The sequence below is a fragment of the Thermobia domestica genome, chromosome 5, assembly GCF_964235325.1.
Source record: "Thermobia domestica chromosome 5, izTheDome1.hap1.1, whole genome shotgun sequence".
NCBI lineage: Eukaryota > Metazoa > Arthropoda > Insecta > Zygentoma > Lepismatidae > Thermobia > Thermobia domestica.
In genome coordinates, this window is record NC_137458.1 from 124,686,162 (window position 1) to 124,704,877 (window position 18,716).

The 18,716-nt window shown below is 36.0% G+C and overlaps 1 protein-coding gene across 2 annotated transcripts in view; it reads left to right on the plus strand.

Annotated features, from left to right (window-relative positions):
* The window catches only part of LOC145686106 (endoribonuclease Dicer-like), a 274,935-nt gene that overhangs the window by 161,611 nt on the left and 94,608 nt on the right, over window positions 1–18,716 (plus strand). For both annotated transcript variants that reach the window (XM_081759056.1, XM_081759057.1), the window contains exon 10: window positions 2,747–2,877. In XM_081759056.1, coding sequence (XP_081615182.1) covers window positions 2,747–2,877 — 131 coding nt within the window. The remainder of the gene's footprint in view (window positions 1–2,746; window positions 2,878–18,716) is intronic.

The window sequence follows — 18,716 nt, forward strand, 5'->3', positions numbered from 1 at the left end:
ATATTCAAACGGAACTGTATGATGTGCTACATTCTACAGTACTATGCCCAATGCACTGGTATGGAAAGGGACAGGCCAAACGCACAGCTTGCTCTGACTTCGTTGCTATGTTCGTGTCTCCTCGGCTTCCTTTGGAAGAAACCTCCCTCTCACTACCGACAGTACTTGAATGTTAACCTCCCAAAATGTTAGCCTGAAAGGTGCCACCACCTTTGCAAAGCGACTAAATGTCCCTTGCTTGCAGTAAGGCATGGAATGGACTTTTTTTCCCCCCTTGAAAATACAGGTTTTAGAATAATCTAAATCTTAATTACAGAGCCACAGAAAGCAGGGAACAGGATGTTGCGTTTGTTCCAAAGAGGAATTACCAATACAAGAGTGTGAACTTACCCTATTTCTAGAAATTAAAAAAAAAAAAATAATAAAATAAAAAAAGTATTTCTTGAGATTCAACCGTTGTATAGGATGCGTTATATACATTGTGTATACATTGTTTGCCGCATTTCTCAATGTGGCCTAGAAATTGATCCTTTTTGTTTTTATTCAGGATCAACGTTGAGCTGAGTTCAAAATACTTAATTCCTTTGGTTCTTAATGTGGCATCCTTCAATTCAAGTCTTTTCATCTGAACTAGTTTCTGCAGTTGTCACTCGACGGTCAAATGACCAACGTTGAGTCCCCAACACCATCACCAATCTCTTACTTTATTTTATCCTTTATTCACTACGGAATTCGCCTTCAATTCGTCGCTGTTAACAGTAGAACTACATCCACGATCTTTCGTATCTTGGAGGCTGAATTCCCCAGAGTGGAAGTTTTGTACTATGGATTCTTTCATACTGTCGTTGCACCATATTTCAGTAAAGCCTCAAGCTATTTTTGTAGATCTGCGGCAGAGTTTAAACTAATACTATATTTAGAAGAAATCTTGGTTGGTATTACCTCCTGAATCAGTATGCCAAGTGACTTCAACCGACGACGACGTGTGTGGTGTCTCTTATAGTTCTCTGTGAGTGTGTCTGTAGTGCACTCATGACACAAAGAAATGACAAATTCTCAGTAACAACGTGCAGCTCTGAAGTTCCGTTTTTTACTCGGCAAAAACTTAGCACCAACTGTTGTGATTATGCAAACAGCAAGGATGAAAATGACCATTGAACATCAAGCCCGTACTGGTCAAGTGCGCGAACCAAGGGCAGCATCGCCAAACTCCATGATCTCATGAGGAAGATCGATGCAGAACAATCGACCAACTCGAAGACTTATCCGGGTTATCCTGGAGCTGGATTCAGCGCATTTTCACGACGATTTGGGAATGCGACGAGTGGCTGCTAAGTTTGTGTCCAGACTTCTCACCGAAGAGCAAAGGCATCGTAGTCCAATGAAGGACACAGTCACAGAAGGTCCAGAGTTTTTCAACAAAATCATCACAGTGCCGAGCCATGGTCTGTGGGTATGATCCCGAAAGTAAACAACAATCAAATCAATGGAAGTCGCCTGGCTAGCATCGTAACAATAAATTAAATAATAATAATAATAATAATAATAATAATAATAATAATAATAATAATAATAATAATGAAAAAGGCTCGTCAGGTTAAATCGAATTTGAAGACGATGCTGATCTGTATTTGACACCAAAAGGATCGTACACCCAAAATTCGTCCCTCAAAACCAGACCGTCAACCAACGATTCTATTTGGAGGTATTGAAAGGGCTGCACAGAAGTGTGGCGCGAATAGTCCGACCTTGTGGAATTCCGGCGAATGGTTTCTGCATCATGACAATGCTCCCGCAACACGACTCTGTTTTCGCCGGTTATTTGGCCTCAACAGAAACGATTATCTTGACCCATGCGCCTATTCGCCTGATTTGGTTCCCGCGGACTTCTTCCTGTTCCGTAGGATGAAAAAAGGCTTTAAAGAGAAGCGTTTTGGCGATGTCGACGAAGTCATGTCATGCAGCAAGTCGACGAACGCAATGTCACGACAACGCTAATAGGTATCAAAGAGGTCGGAATTTGCAAGGTACTTCCAACAATGGAATGAATGTTTGGACGGGTGCATTAGTGCAAATGGAGAGTACGTTGAGGGTGGTTAAAGTTATATTTGGAGAAAGTTGTACTCAAAGAAATAGTGAGTCTATGTTTTTTATCAGGAAATTCCGGTTATTTTTGAGTTCTTTCTCTTTCTTTCTCTCTCTCTCTCTGTATATATATATATATATATATATATATATATATATATATATATGATAAGGCATATAGGCAACATGTTTTGTGACCACGGTAATGTGTCACACTGAAGATATACCGAACCATGCAGTAATTTTGCAGCAACACAATTGAATCTGATTAGTGAGTACATATATTTAGAAAACGAAAGTAATACTACTAATAATAATAATAAACCATAGACTCGAATTGTAAGTAGATAGATCGAGTGTGTTAAAAAAATGTGGATGCTCTTTATCTTCCTTAAAGTTCTTATTATTAATAGAAGACCACAAATCAAGATATTTGATGGATAGGTGCAGCTAGAGGAACTCTTAAAAAGAAAAAAAGATGGGTGTTCAGTAATTGTATTTTATATGCACATAGTTCATGGTCCTGTTTATTGATGGATGTTTGGTTACTGTATTATTGCATTATGCACATAATTCTTCTCATTATTGACACTACAGAAGTGAAAAGATCGTTATCCTTCAGTTTTTATTATTCATTTATGTTATTTTTCTTTTTGTATAGATTCTGAGTGAGAACGTAAATGACTTCCAGTTCATAAAGCCAGAGTTCGTAGTAGGATTACAGGCGAATCCCTTCAATGACACAAGAGAAGTTTTATGGGAAAAGAAAAAGCAAAAGGAAGCTCTCAAAAGGTATGTGAAGTTATACTCAGGTGCATACTCATTTTTCAGTATACGAATAGTAACAAAAAATACTGTCCCGCAGTTGCGAAAGAGGACAACTAAGCTCAATGACACGGATTGCCTGAAATATCGAATTGTAACAATAAGTGCTTAGCCAGGAAGGAGCCCTACATCATTGTTACAAAAAATACATGTAAAACACAATATACTCTACAATACTGTTATAGTTTAACGGGGAGGAAAATGTCAAAAGCTGAGACTATACCAATTGATAGTTGTTATCGCCCAAAAACAATATGATATACATGAGTGTAAATTCTCATGCGTGGTTTTTGAGAAAGTAGTTATTTTGTTGTAAACCTAAAAATGGATGCTGTACGATGATTATTCCACCTATTAAAATGAAACTTATGTTGAAGTGTATCCTCATTAAGCTTTTTATCATTACACTAACAAGATGTCAATACACAGTATAATTAATGAGATACAACTCAAAATTACGATTAACTCGCAAACCTTAATTTCTGTTTAAGTACATTATCCAAAGATTATATATATATATCAGTCGATACATCACAAAATGACAAGCTTGTTTCGGTAATATTTTTTGAGAAAAACTCATAACGCTGAAAAGTGTGTCGTTCTGTGCCAATAATAATTGATATTTAAACTGCTGGTACAGATTATTTATTTATGTACTGTAGATGCTGTGTGAGATACCGTAATCTAGTGGTTAGAGCGTTGGATTCACGTCCTCAAGGTCTCGGTTCGATTCCAGTGCGTCCCAATTTTTGGCATAAGGCAAACTGGAGAGTCACGTGAATGTGAATGGAAGACGTAACGGCTACTAAGTCTAGAAAGCTCCTGATACGCCGGCTAGTGATCACGTACTCGTAGCTAGGCTGGACGTAGTTCAGCAGGTCGCTAACAGATGGCGTTGGAGCGGCTCAGGCTCACAAGATACTATTACGCCAAGTGGCTTGTCTCGGTTTATATATGTACTGTTAAGCAGCAGATAATATCTGTTGTTGTTTGTCTTTCCCTAACGGTAATTCACACAGTCCTAACAGTAAAACGCATACTCCTACCAGTGATGCACACACTACTTACAATAAATGAATTTGATGGACTGATTAAAATATCTTTAAGATAATGATATACATGTTCTGTGTAAAGAACTAAAATGATCGTTTGCAAAGATTCTGTTGATTCGTAACAGTAATCTCCTTTTACCCGAAAGACCCAAGTTCGATTCCAGGCGTGAACTCAAGTGGTTCGGACTCCACGTTAAATTGTAGGTCCATGTCTCATATAGCTACACTATTGAAAGAGAAGCTAAATTCAAATAAAAAAAAATAACAGATATCTAATTATTTAACAGGGAATCGTAAGTTGACACTCTTCTCAAATGCATGTAGAATCTTTAGAATGCGATTATATTTCAGTGACTAGACTGACATCTTTGCCAAATCGGTGATTAAATAAGTTAGGTGTATATTAATGAATAATTACATTTTATGTCCTTGCTAACATGTCATCCTCAGCAAACATTCATAGATCATTTACGTTTACATACCTACAATTCTCTGCACAATGTAATTTTTTTTTTTTTTTTTTTTTTTTTTTTTTAAATTACATCAAAATAATCATTGCCAGATCTTAAAATTGCTAATTTTTGTATTCTGTACGTCTTACAATAGAGTAATTAAGATGACCAAACTGAAGATTAAAACGTCATGGAGTTATGTCTGTTATCGTCAACTTTGTATTTGGAATGAAACCGTACTCCTTGTCTAGATTTAAGGGAAGATATTTTGATCCAATGTAAAACGACTCAAATACAAGTCTTTCAATTGGAGAAGTAGCTTTATGTGTGATTGTTACTTACTTTAATTTAATAATTTGAAGTAACACTATCCATGGCTTTGGATTGGATACTGAACAAAATAAATACTGACTAAAGCTTCAACACACACTGTATTTAAATCTATAATGTGTTACAGTTTCGGATATCTACCATATCCTTCATCAGACATTAAACATACACTATAGCGATTACAGTGCTTAAGTATTTGAAGAAGCCAGATGCCACTGTATCATCATTTTTAACACTTCTCATGTATTCCTTGATTCTAGTCTCAATTTGTCTTTTTGGCATTCCTATGTATATACACTGGAAGAAATAGATATTTTCTATCTCAAAATACGTTTGGCAACATTCCACACGCTCAGGAATAAGAGTAGTGATGTGAGGTGGAAAATTTTCCATATTGAAAAATTTTCTCCTATATTTTTCCGGAAAATTTTTCGTTCTAAACTAATATTAGTGATCAAGTAACAATTTCTCACTGACCATAAAATTGATTGACTTCACGTATAGAAATGTTAAAAAGTAAAGATCGTTTACAGAATCTGAAAATTTTCTTGGCTCAGAAAATTTCCAGTACTATGTAGGAACAAGTGAAACAATTTTTCATGAATCGAAAAATTTTCTGTCGTGTATGGAAAAATGGAAAAACATTATGTAGGTCGGAAAATTTTCATAATTTTGTAGCAAAAAGTAAAATAACTATTTACGAATCGGAAAGTTTTATTTCTCTGTAGAAACAAGTGAAAGGAATTATCATGGATCAGAAAATTTTCATTGAGATGTAGAAAGAAGTGGAAAAACTTTTCATAACCCGGATCATTTTGAATATTATGTATAATGATGTTAGGTGGAAAATTTTACACTATATTTAACTGCACATTGAATTTAGTTCCTACAAAATTGAGCTATAAAATTGAACTCCTGTAGAGGAAAGTTAGACAAGAACAAATTATAACTTTCTAATTAGCTTTCGGAAACCGGAAAATTTTCTAATATTTCGAATTTGCAAGTAAAAACTTACATAATGTTTCTCTGTGTTTGTTTGTTTGATTGTTTGTGTGTATTTATGTGTGTATAAAGCGCAGGGAAAATAAATCGAGTGCTTAGAGTACAAATATCCCATCCCATTGTTTAAAATGTAACAAGAAAGCGAAAAGAAATCTTTCTGAATTTATCAATTATTTCAAAAACAGAAAAGGGGCCGCGGTGGCTCAGTGGTAGAGCGTTCACCTCCGGTGCTTGGGGTTCCTGGTTCGATTCCAGCTCGCTCCGTGTGGACTTTGTGGTGGATAAATACCGTGCTCGTGGGTTTTCTCGGGACTCTCCCGTTTCCTCCCAATTTCTTCATTCCACCATTTCATTCATTTCTCATAATTACCGTCTCCTTTAGCCTAACGGGCAATAACCATGGGACGTATAAGATTTTCAAAAACAGAAAATTCCACTATTTCTTCACATATACGCCTGCTTATATAATGAAATATAATCTATATATATAAAAGAGAACGCACAAATCCTTTGTGAACTCATCACGCTAATACGGCTGAACCAATTTCTTTCATTTTTGGGGGGTTATTAGGATTTGGACCCTAGATGGTTTTTATCATATCACTTTAATTTTTAATTACCAGTGTCTTGAGATAATTGACCATTCAAGTGTCCATACGTACAAATCCTTTGTTATTAGTTCATCATAGGTAAAAATAAACGTATTTATATGCAACCCGCATGACCATGTGACTCGGCGGGTTAACATAAATGACAGGCGATATAATGTTAACATTTACTGGAATCTACTATGGTTTTTATCATATCACTTGAAAGCGAAAAAGTAAAAATTATCTAATTAACAAGGTTTATTGCGTTCCGGGGTGACCGCAGCGAAGCGGGGTGAACGCTGCTAGTAACTACATAAAACGTAAAAGTTCCAATTCCTTATGAAGATTATTTTTGTAACGGAAAATAAGAAGAAATACTTTGATTTTATTGCGTTTAAAGCTATGACAAAACATCGTCTTACGCGTATTAAATTAACGAAATATGATTTTGTGAGATCAAAGATGAATTCTGAGGGAAGAATACATTGAAGTTTTTGAAACATTTTTGCAGAAATGAAGAATAGATAGATTTTCACTTTATGAAACTTCTTCAGACAATATTTATTACAAATACATTTTAAGGCTAAACAAGGATGTAGCAACAAGTGGAGTATGTTTTTATGAATCAGAAAATTTTCCAGAAAATTTACATCACTGGGTAAGAGCTTCCGAGGATACTGCAAGATAAGTGACGTGTTGATTTTGGCTATATGTATTCGCCTTCCAGCTTGGCTCTATGCAGCGAGCTGTGTGTGCTTTTTGTATATCATCCTCTTAATCCCGGCTGTGTTTGCGAAAATATTGTTGTTTGTTCTCCATGTTTTGCATTGGATTTGTCATATTGCATTATCAAGAACCAGTTTCTTCAAATGGTTCTAAAGTATGTTAATACGAGAAAGTATTTCTAGTTAACGAATCATATGAACTAATAAAGCTGCTCTTGTATGACCAAAGAAATGGATACTTTCGAATTTTGTATTTTGATGGTTCTGGATGTAATCCTCGATGAAAATTTTTATTTACTTGCATCTTAATTTTCTTCCTGTTTTATTCACATAAGGATAATAGTGATATTAACCAAAGTTAGTTAATTAACTATTAGTTAATCAACCCGAATGTATGCAGGGTTCCCACTCGTCCTGGAAATGTCCTTGAATTGATTTTGTCCTGGAAACATCCTGGAAATGTCCTTGAAATTTACAGAAATACTGAATGTCATATTTTTCATAATTATAATGAAGATTTTAATTGATTGCTGTTTTTGTTTGCTATTCCTGTTTTTGTGCTGAATAATAATTTGTCATGATCCTGCATGGGTGGGTAGGCTTTCTTTCTTGCAAAGTGTGATTGGCTGGGAGAATTTCTCTCTTCTTCTTTTATCCACTAGTCTGTCAACCCATTCTTGGGATGCTGTCTTCACTAGCACGATCCTCCAGAAACTGTGCTTTGTACCAGTATCAATCCTCCATAGATTGGTGTATGATAACTAATGTCCGGATTTGTATGTAATTACATATTTTTTCCTTCATATGTAGGTTCGTCAAATCCTTAAATGTTTGTGATTCACACCTGTAGGGTGCTTCAACTCAAGTTTCATATTACATATTTTTACATATTTTGATCAATATTACATATTTCTATGGTTTCTACATATTTTTTTACATAAAACTGTCTTAAAATTTTGCGTTTACTTAAATTTTAATTTAAAATAAAAAAAGAATGAACTCTCCAACTGTGCAAGGCTTGCATCTAGATTCAATTTTGTCTTGTCTATCTTTTCGTTTCTTTACCGAAAGAGAAATCTCTCTCTCTTTTTTATATTTGTCAAACCATGTTTCGCAGAATTTTCGCCGATAACAAAACAAATATAAGAAGAAACAAGTAAAAATCCTCCCTCTGGGGTACATTAGTAGCGCCCTTTATTCTCAACTCTGGAGGAAACCAGATCACGTGCCTGACAGGCGACTGGCCAGGAAATTCCTAAAATGAAGTCTACTTGATTGTTATCGGAGGTCGGACGGGAAAAAAGATGAAAGCAAATCCTGAAATTCAGTTAAAACTAGAGATGCAAGGGCTCGAAAAAAAAAACGGCTTTTTTGGGAAAAAAACTCGGTTTTTTCTGCTTCGCTTTTTTGCTTGGGAAATTTTGGGCTTTTTTGAAAATTCAGCTTTAAATTGATAAACCAGATTTTGTTTCGCTTCTCTACAACACAAAAAGTCATTTAATTAGTGGTTGATGCCGATAATATTAAAAAACCTCGAAAATAAACCATGAATTTCGAAAAGATATTTCAAACAGTTTTACTTCTCAACACATTTACATTATGAATTCCAAAGGATTAACCAATGTATATAATAACATTTTTTTTAATCTCCTACATACAAAAGTAAGCAGGGTTGGCAAGAGCCATGGTTGTTTTTGAAAATGCCAAAAACCCGTTTTTGGGGGGGAGTTTAAACTAGGCTTTTTTGGTTTAAACCAGGTTTTTTCGGGTTTAGATATTTTGCTTTATGTATTTATATTACACATTGACAGAAATAAGTTTGTTTCGCCTTGGTGATATTATGCAACAATGGGGTTATGCTGGAAGAGGTCACATAAGCTTAAAGAAGTCCGGTCAGTAAATTTCTTAAATTGAGAAACTCCCGCCCTAGCCATCGGGAAAATCCCGTCATTACTCTAAATGTAAAACAATAACGGAAAAAATCATGTTATTGCTTTGCATGTAAAATTTAAAGGTCAACGTATCATAATCAGTACGCTAAAACTGAGGTATTAAATTACAAATTTAGTGCGTACATATCATTGAAAGTCCAATCCAAGCTAATGTTGGAAGCTACGTAGGCAATCGATAAATTTTGTCAATTTATATCAGTATATTTAAGCAACCTTGGCTTCTTTATAAAACAACAGGCATTCAGGCATGCAGAAATATACAATTTAGTTTCGTTTCGTATGTTCAGGCTTAACATCCTTACGTAATACCGAGGTTATCAAGGAAAAGACTTTCGCTTAAAGTGACATCCGAACCGCTACTTTGTTTACGCATGAAAGAAGGGTTGTGGTTCGACCGAGAATTGAACATGGGACACCTTGATTAAAAGGTGAAAAGGAAATAAAACTAATGCAGATGGTTTGATGTATGGAAACGTCACCATGAAGTTCACACGATTCGCATTTTTCGTACCTTTTATTTTTTTTCGGTTTAAACCATTGTTTATTTTTTTAAAAAAAGAAGAAAAACAGCTGGTGTAAACCAGCCAACCCTAAAAGTAAATACTTCTTTTAAAAAAATACTCAAATAAGTAGCAAAATTCTATGTAGTATTTTTACTTCAAAATATTCCATACCCTCTTTTTGGAACAAAATAAAATTAAAATAAAACATAAGAAAAATACTTAGATTTATATGATACACTTAAAGGCTGCACACCTTCAGTCCTCAAGTTTTCTGTATTTTTAACAAGAGGGATTGAACATGAAGGGTGTGAGATAAGAACATGGTAACCCATAATTTTACTATTTTAAGAAATTAGAAATTTTCTGCTGCACAATCCATTTTGAAAGTCGGAAAGCTGATTTTTCACATAAGTCTATACATGAGGGATTAAACGAAGCGGTATGCGTTGCTGCCTATCTGATGCTGCGTAACTCAGCAATTGAAAATTTGTTAGTTACCATGTTCTTGGCTCACACCCTTCATATCATTATGGAACTCTCCTCACCCCACCAACACACACAAAAAAAAAGGACTACGGAATATATTTAAGTTAAGTTAAATACAACTGCACAACAAACATGATTGACTGGAGCTTTTGCGCTTCTATCGAGAAGTCCGGAATTCAACTCAGCATTCGGCTATTCTGACAAAACTTTTCTTCATTTCATCTATGAAGTAGAAATAGTGCGTGTACTGTGAGTTGGCTGACTTCATTTCTTATTGTTTTTAAATCGTTATTATTACTAATTACCAGCAGTGACGGTTTTGCGAGGGTTAGGGGGGGCGGTCTTTCGGACTGAAGCCTGTTCCCCAAAATTACGGAATGTCTAAAACAAACGAAATATCTATTAGTTATGCCTTTACTCATAAACTTTAAGCTGCCGTCAAATAAAAATTACGAATGTTTAGAAAAACTAAACATTAGTAAGAAAAATAAAACCTCCCAAAATACTTTTCTAAACCCGCCACTGATTCTCAGTATAAAATGATCTTCAAGGTTGTATCCGGAAGATTATCGCTAAATATATAAACGAAACGAAATACAGTATTAGTTATGCCTGTACTCATAAACTTCAAGCTCCTCCCAATAGGAGATTTTAGAAAATGAAACAATCAGAGAAACCCGTCCCAAAGTACGTTTCTAAATCCGCTACTGATTATTTGTATAAATTAGTATTCAAGGTTGTATACGGAAAATTATTGCTAAATCGTTGCACAGCTACAGTATAACAGAAATGTGGAAGTACGGTTAGACGGATATATTGAAAAACGTACGCTTTGACAGATATATAGAAAAACGTAAGTTTAACTTCTGCGTTAGAAGCTAGAGTACTAAGCTCTTAGAAATGAAACAGACGACAAACTGAAATGATATCGAGAAGAAAAAATATCGATAACTCAAAAGTTAAAATAAAGTTAAATAGCCTCTAAAATTGTCCTCAAATACTACATTCTTCATGTTAGCTTTAATTCGTAAAACATGTGCTCCATCCATCTTGATGGTGAATTTTAGAGTGAAATATGGCATTTAGGTCATGGAATTCTTATCTAAGTATAGAAAATACTATAAGAAAGCTATTTAGATAGAAAAATCATGAAAATGAAAAAAGCCAAAATTTCCAAAATTCTCGTTTTTTTTTTCCCCAAAAAAGCCGGCTTTTTATGTGAAAAAAAACATCGATTCAAAAAAGACGGCTTTTTTGCATCTCTAGTTAAAACTGTATGCTAGTGTGCTTCGAGGAATTTACTGCAAGAGTTCGTTCCAAGAAGCTGGCGACAATGGCAATACCATAGCAGGTAACCTAAGCTTTCAAAGAACTTCGCTTGTTCAACTGAATGACAGGAGAACAGTACTCTAGTATTGCAGTTGCAAAACGCACGTGTTCTGTATTGACTGTCGAAGTTAGAAATTGCTCCGGTTGCCTCAACTTTATCCGCGAAATTGCGGTGTGGGTAACTATCGATGGTGCGTTTACTACGGACGGTAAAGTGGTGCTGTGCCAAGTGTGTGATAAAAAAAAATTGAATGTTCAATGAAATCTCAGTTAGAACAACATGTAAAAAGTGCACTTCATGCAAGAAATAAAAATTTGCGAACTAAAAAAAAAAAAAAAGTACTCTTGACACAAATGCATCAAGATACTTCAGTGAGTGAGTTTTTCAAAGACTTGTGCCAAGCAATGATAGCAACAAACATTCCTTGGAACAAAGTTCAAGTGCCAAAATACCGTGTTTTTCTGGAGAAGTACTGCGGGCGTCAAAATCCTGACGAATCCACTCTTCGAAAGTTTGTTATAGGGAAGCTATAGATACCATTAGGGCAGAAATATGTAGTTCATATATATTTAGATTTCTGTGGACGAAACAACAGACGTTTTGGGACGTTATGTAGCAAATATAGTGATTGGAAAGTTAAGTGAAGATGCTCCATCTAAATCCTATCTTATTGCGAGTAAATTGCTGGAACGAACGAATCATTCCACGATTATCGCTTTATAAACGATGGTCTTAAAGTGTTGTGACCGGGAGGAGTTAAGGAAGAAAAAGTCCTTGTTCTCTATATAGACAGTGCAGCGTACATGTTAAAAGCGGCTAGAGCACTTAGTTTTTTACCCTCACTTAGTTCATTTCACCTGTATGGCCCATGCTCTTCAGCGTGTTGCTGAAGAGGTGAGAGACAACTTTTACGAAGTAAATTAACTAGTTTCTTCCCCGAAAAAAATGTTAAATCGCCACAACGTGTTCAAGTTTACAGAGATCAACTACCAGACGTGCCACTTCCTCCGGAGCCTGTGCTAACGCGATGGGGCACTTGGATACAGGCAGTACTATAATAAACATTTTCAAAAAAAAAAAAAAAAGCCTGTTGTTTATTCATTTCCATCGGAGTCTGCTGTGTCAGTTGGCATTGCTCAGAAACTGTTTAATGACTGAAAAGTATTTGGTCTAGGAATTAATTCGTGCGGTTGGTACGCACACATTGAAGCTGTAGTACAAACACAAAATACATAAATACCTTAAGAAAAATATTGTCCATCGCTAGCCACCACTTTCGCCCATCTGTCAGGCAATGTACGGATTCCGTGGCGAAAGAAGTCCTCATCCTTGGAAGCGATCCAGTCAGAGACCCATGTTTCGATATCTTCTGAAGAAGTAAACCGCTGTCCAATCAAATCGTTGTTCATGCAATCGAACAAGTAGTAGTCCGAAGGAGCAACGTCTGGTGAATACGGCGGGTGGGGTAAAACTTCCCATCCGACATTTTCTAAATAGGTTTTGACCGGTTTTGCGACATGTGGGCGAGCGTTATCATGTTGAACAATAAGTTTATCATGTCTGTTCTCCCATTCTGGTCGTGTTCTGGCCAGAGCTTGCTTCAAACGCATTAATTGTCGTCGATAACGTTCTCCATTCATAGTTTCACCCGGTTGCAGCAGCTCATAGTACACCACACCTTTCATATCCCACCATATGCACAGCATAACCTTTGCACAGTGAATATCTCGTTTTGGTTGTGATGGACCTGGTTCACCTGGTTTCACCCAGGCCTTTTTTCGTTTAGGGTTCTCGTAATGGATCCACTTCTCATCACCCGTAATAATTCGATGCAGAAACCCCTTTCTGCTCTGTCGTTGAAGCAGCAATTCGCAAATGGTTTTTCGTCTTTCAACGTCTCTGTCTTTCAATTCATGTGGAACCCAATGTGACATCTTTTGAATCATTCCCATGGCTTTCAAGCGTTTGGAGACTGTTGTTTGATCAACGCCTAATGCTGCTGCAAGTTGTTCCTGTGTTTGACACGAATCCTGCTCGAGCAATGCTGTCAATTCTTCGTCTTGAAATTTTTTTGGCTGTCCAGCTCGCTCTTGGTCTGCCAAGCCGAAATCACCACTTCTAAACCGTGCAAACCACTTCTGACACGTTCGCTCAGCTAGAGCATGGTCACCATACACTTCCACCAAAATACGATGACTTTCAGTCGCACTTTTCTGCGTGTTAAAGTAATGCAGCAGGACTCCCCGCAAAAACACTTTATCAGGCACAAATTGCGCCATGTTCACTTAACTACAAACTGGTGTTGACGCTTTAATCCACTGCCCTATACTACGAACGATACGCGATGACAGGGGTTTGCAACACATGTGTGGATACACGGAACTGTGGGACGCTCCGTTCGTTGCGCCATCTCTTGTCCACCCGCACGAATTAATTCCTAGACCAAATAGCGTGATATCGCATACATAGACAGCAATTTTGATTGACTACCTACAAGCATTAAAAACCTAGAGACTGTTGGACGGCCTCTTCCGGAATCCATGGAAATCATACAGGATACAAAGAGACTGCTGCAATGTATGTAGGAGATGTAGGAGAAAAAGTTCGAAAGAAACTAAATGCAGTGCTGGAAAGAGACCCGGGTTACGACAGCCCATTGGCAGTGTGTGAGATTCTCAGTGGTGAAACAAGAACCTGAAGATATTTCCCTCAACTACATCCCCCTGTTGAAATACGCTCCTGTTATCTCATGTGATGCGGAGAGATCATTCTCTGCATACAAGAATATTTTATCCGATCGCCGACAAAATTTTACTTCTGATCATTTGGAAATGTACCTTGTAACCCATTATGCAACAACACACAGTTGAACTGCAGGCACATCTCTTGTAAGTATTATACTTTATTTCAAATTAAAAATTATCATTAGTGGAAATATTCTTCAACCTTAGTTCAGCTGGTATTGCTTAAAAAATATAGGACTGCTTTTCCCTGCATGAAATAAATATATATAAAACAGTACATTTCGTCTTAAGTTGCTTTTGGTATTTAAATTTGTATATTGCATATAATTTATTTCAAGATTGGGCCGTGGTGACGGATGCGCATTTAGTGTAAAAGGTTCTAGATTTGAAACGGGACCACACCACACCACATGAGATTTCTGACGTACAAATGCCATATGCATTGCTTTTCTCGGGGCTTTCCTGTTTCTCTGTAGCCGGTTTAGTCTAGCAGAATCTAAGGTGTACCTTGCGTGGAGGTATGCCCAAAGTTTTTTTAAAGGAATTTGAAAGATCTTAATCCATAGAATAGAAATCCGAAGGGTGTCAGCTCAGCATTGTTGGGCATTTTGATATACGAGCCTTTTTCAATATGGCGCCCTGCGCATTAATTGTTTCTTTTCTGGAGATACAAATTTGCTTCTTAAATCAGCAAGATCTTCAGTTATTGCTTTGAAATTTTGCAGATCAAATAACCTTTGTCAACGGAAATTTTGTACTATAGAACAAACTTCATGTTCACGTTGTTTAACAGTGTTGCCAACTCAAATTCATTACTAATGTAAACATGTTTTTTTATATGAAAGGACAACTTTCATGAAAGTCTAATAAATATTTTTGAACGTTTTTCGCAGTCCTTTAGGTATAGAACAAAACTATGTTTATGCCTTGGATTATTGTACGTTGACATACACTCTTCTGACATTAACTGAGAAACGAAAACAATTGTTGCAATTTTACGTCCAAATATCCAGCAAACTACTCTATATACTTTAATAAGTTTAAAACAACATTTTTCTTTCTTTTCTCCGGTAAGACTCTAATATGGATTAACAAATAAACCTGAAAAAGCAGGATCAATTGGACCGAAGAGAGTGCAATCCATTATTCTGGCTAGTGAGCAAAGACATGATAATGTTCATGTAAAACTGCAAGAAATATTAAGTGAAAATTCAGATCAAGAGTTAATAGCTTATAAATTATGTGTATCTTCATACGCTTCAAAAGAGCGTATTTTAAGACAGTTTACGAAAAAATAAATCTAAGTGTAGTTTAGGCGTAAACATTCCTGAGAAGCGTATACGTAGATCACAACTGTCTAAATTTGACTTTACGCAACATTGCTTGTTTTGTGGTGAAGACTCATCTAAACAGGTGAAGAACGTCAAAATTTTGCAGAACAGCTAACCGTGGTGTAGAAAAGCCAACATTCATGGAAGCTGTTTTGAATGTTTGTAATCAAAGAAAAGATAAGTGGGCTGATGAAATTCGCGTCCGTGTTTCCAGTGCAATCAGTAGTATTCATGCAGCAGACTCGAGGCATCACGATAAATATAGAAAATTATTTATGAGTCAGTGTAATATAAAAGCAAGTATTACGAATGTTGAAAGGTTAAATGAGATGAGGAGCAAGAAGCTCTGTTGTCAGGTCATCAGATAAATCAGTACTCGACATGTTGATAAATCGAGACTTCGATATCATGAGCTTTCACCTGTCTCAACAGCTTTATTTAAAGACAGTGGAGAGATGAGAAGTACCAGCAAGTCCAAAATGAAAACCATTTTGGTTGTAGAACATTCACAGAGGTTTTACTCTGTAGTGGATGAAGTATTCCTTGATGGTTGTGCTATATTGTGGATAGTTGCATGGCCAGCAAATTGAACTGTTAGAGATTATGTTGTTAAATTTTCTGAGTATCTGGAGAAGCATCTTACGCACTCAAGAGTTTGTCTTATATTTAATCGATATATTGAAGGCAGCATTAAAAGTATGACGAGGTCCAAAAGAGGTCAGAGAAAGGGTCCAGAAAGTATCGCCTCAATTTGATGGCACAACTCCCACCACAACATGTTGTTTTGCAAATGTACGAAAATAAAGTTCAACTCATAGACATAATATGCAAATATGTAGCACAGTGGCTATTCTCTGAGAAGAACTTGCAAACACTCACCATAATTGGTCAACAAGCAGGTCTTCTCGAAATTAAAAACAGCATTGTGATGGAACGAATTGACCTCCGAACAGAACATGAAGAAGCTGATGTACTAATTTTTCAGAGTGTTGTGAAGATATTACTGGATTGCAACTACGATAACTGAAAAGTCATTTGTGATGATGCAGATGTATTATTTCTTTTACTCCTTCACGTTTATAACCTTTATAGTTTGAAAGCTAGTGTTGTTATGGACTCGGCAAGAACAGAATGGTAATAGACATAGGAGCAACAGTTATGAGACATAAGGACATAGTTGACTAACTGTTAGCAGCTCACACTCTCTCGGGACGAAATAGTGTAGACAATATTTACGGAATTGTTAAAGGTAAAACAGTCAAGAAGCTTCAAGAAGGCAAAGAGCTAATCCTTTTAGGACTTCTAGATCTCAACATGGATTCTATTATCAGTGAGGCAACACGGTTTATAGGATCATGCTATGTAAAAGGATCTTCTCATACAATGACAGACGTATGGTTTCACTTTTGAAGTGCTGTTACCAGAAAGCATAAAGCAGTACTTGCTCCACCTCTTAAAAACATTACCACAAACAACTGAAGCCTTTGCAGAACGTGTGAAACGAGCACACCTTCAATGTACTTTATAGAGATCTGCAATGGAACCAACTGGCCCTACTCTTGACCGTTTACAATATGGATGGTGTTACGATAGCTCAACAAAGGCTCTCGTAGCAATAAAGGTGCGTAAAGGAACAGAAGTTGCTCCGCCACAGGTTCTACAAATGATTAAGTGTAGGTGTGGAAAAAACCCCTGTGTGCTCATACAAGTGTAACTGTGCATCTTCTAACCTAAGTTGTACTGCTTTTGTTGCTGTCTTGGTGAAGCAAACTGTTAGACTCCTGCAACGCGGCTCCAGAACTTAACAGCTGAAGAACCAGACGAAAATTTCACCGACGAAGATATTCCCAACGACGAAGACCCTGACGATGAATGACTAAATACCCAATGCAAAAGCAATCCATTTATCTGTTTGCAAAATTTCAACACGACTGGAGCAGAGTTGACTGGAAAATAACTCACTTTATAGACATCATTTTCTTATCTTTGTTTTACTCAGAATCTAATAAAATGGGAGTATTACTGTATGCAAAAGTTTCTGTATTTCTTCAAAAACAACAATGATAGCACTGTTTTTCATTATGGTGTAAGACGAGTATTAACAAAATAGCACTAAATCCCAGTAATTCTACAAATAGGTTTTATGTTGATGTTATTGAATGTAAATTAAGTACTACATAATCAATGAGAATTGTTATTCTTTTTTATATATAAATTAGGTTTACTGTCTTTTTATATAAATTAGGTAAACATTTATTCAGCTTCTTTCCTATTTAAGATAAGATTAGGAAGTAGCAGTGTTGCTAACTGTTACTCACTCTAACTGACGAAAGCTACTCTGTAGACTAAATATACTTAACTGACGAAAAATCAACCTATTTTATGAAAAGAATAGATCTTTCTTATTGGTAAAGTAGCTCTTAATTTATACTCAAAATTGAGTTCAGCTTATAGGTCAGCGTTTTCCAACCGGTGTGCCGTGAATGGGCCGCTGGTGTGCCGCGAGGAATCGAAACTAAATTATTAATTTTATAGCAATCAAATGGTAAAACGTAGGGAAAAAATGTATATTTGTATTTCACATTACTATAAACCTCTACTATGAATCTACGATTTTAAGTTCCATACCGTGTTACTGTTCTGTACATTTCTAAATGTTGAAAAAAGTATTTGTTGTCGTTGTTATGACCATTATTGCTTCTTTATTGTTGCAGACTATTTCGCAACTTGAAAATTTAAAATATCATTCAATCCTTTCGACAAATCACATACATTTGTATTTTAAAAGTGAAAGAGATTTGTTTGTTCATTCGTTATTTAGTGATCTTCCTTCTTAGTAAAAGCTTGGATACAGTTTTTAAAAAAAAAGCGTATTTTTAAAAACTTGAGTCCAATATTTCATTGCAATTATTTTCTATTTTTAAATTAGAATGAAAAATAAGCATAATGATTTACCACGGGGAAAAACCAGTGTTCGGGCTTTCTTCTCTTTGAAAAGATCAATAATCACAGAAAAAATACCACTGTGTTTCATATTTACAAATAATAATATCTGTAAGTGTGCCTCGAGAATCCAAGTAACACCCGTAGTGTGCCGCAAGTAGAAAAAGGTTGGAAAACGCTGTTATAGGTAATAATTAATATGTGAATGTTACTTAAAAAGGGCAGAGCAGCCGCAAAACTTAACTGGATTGAATGATACTCTACATATTTTGATTTTTGTGTCAGAAATAAACCAAGTACTACACAATTTTGATAATATCCTATTTAGCATGTACCTTGGATTATGCTTCAACTTAACAGAACTCG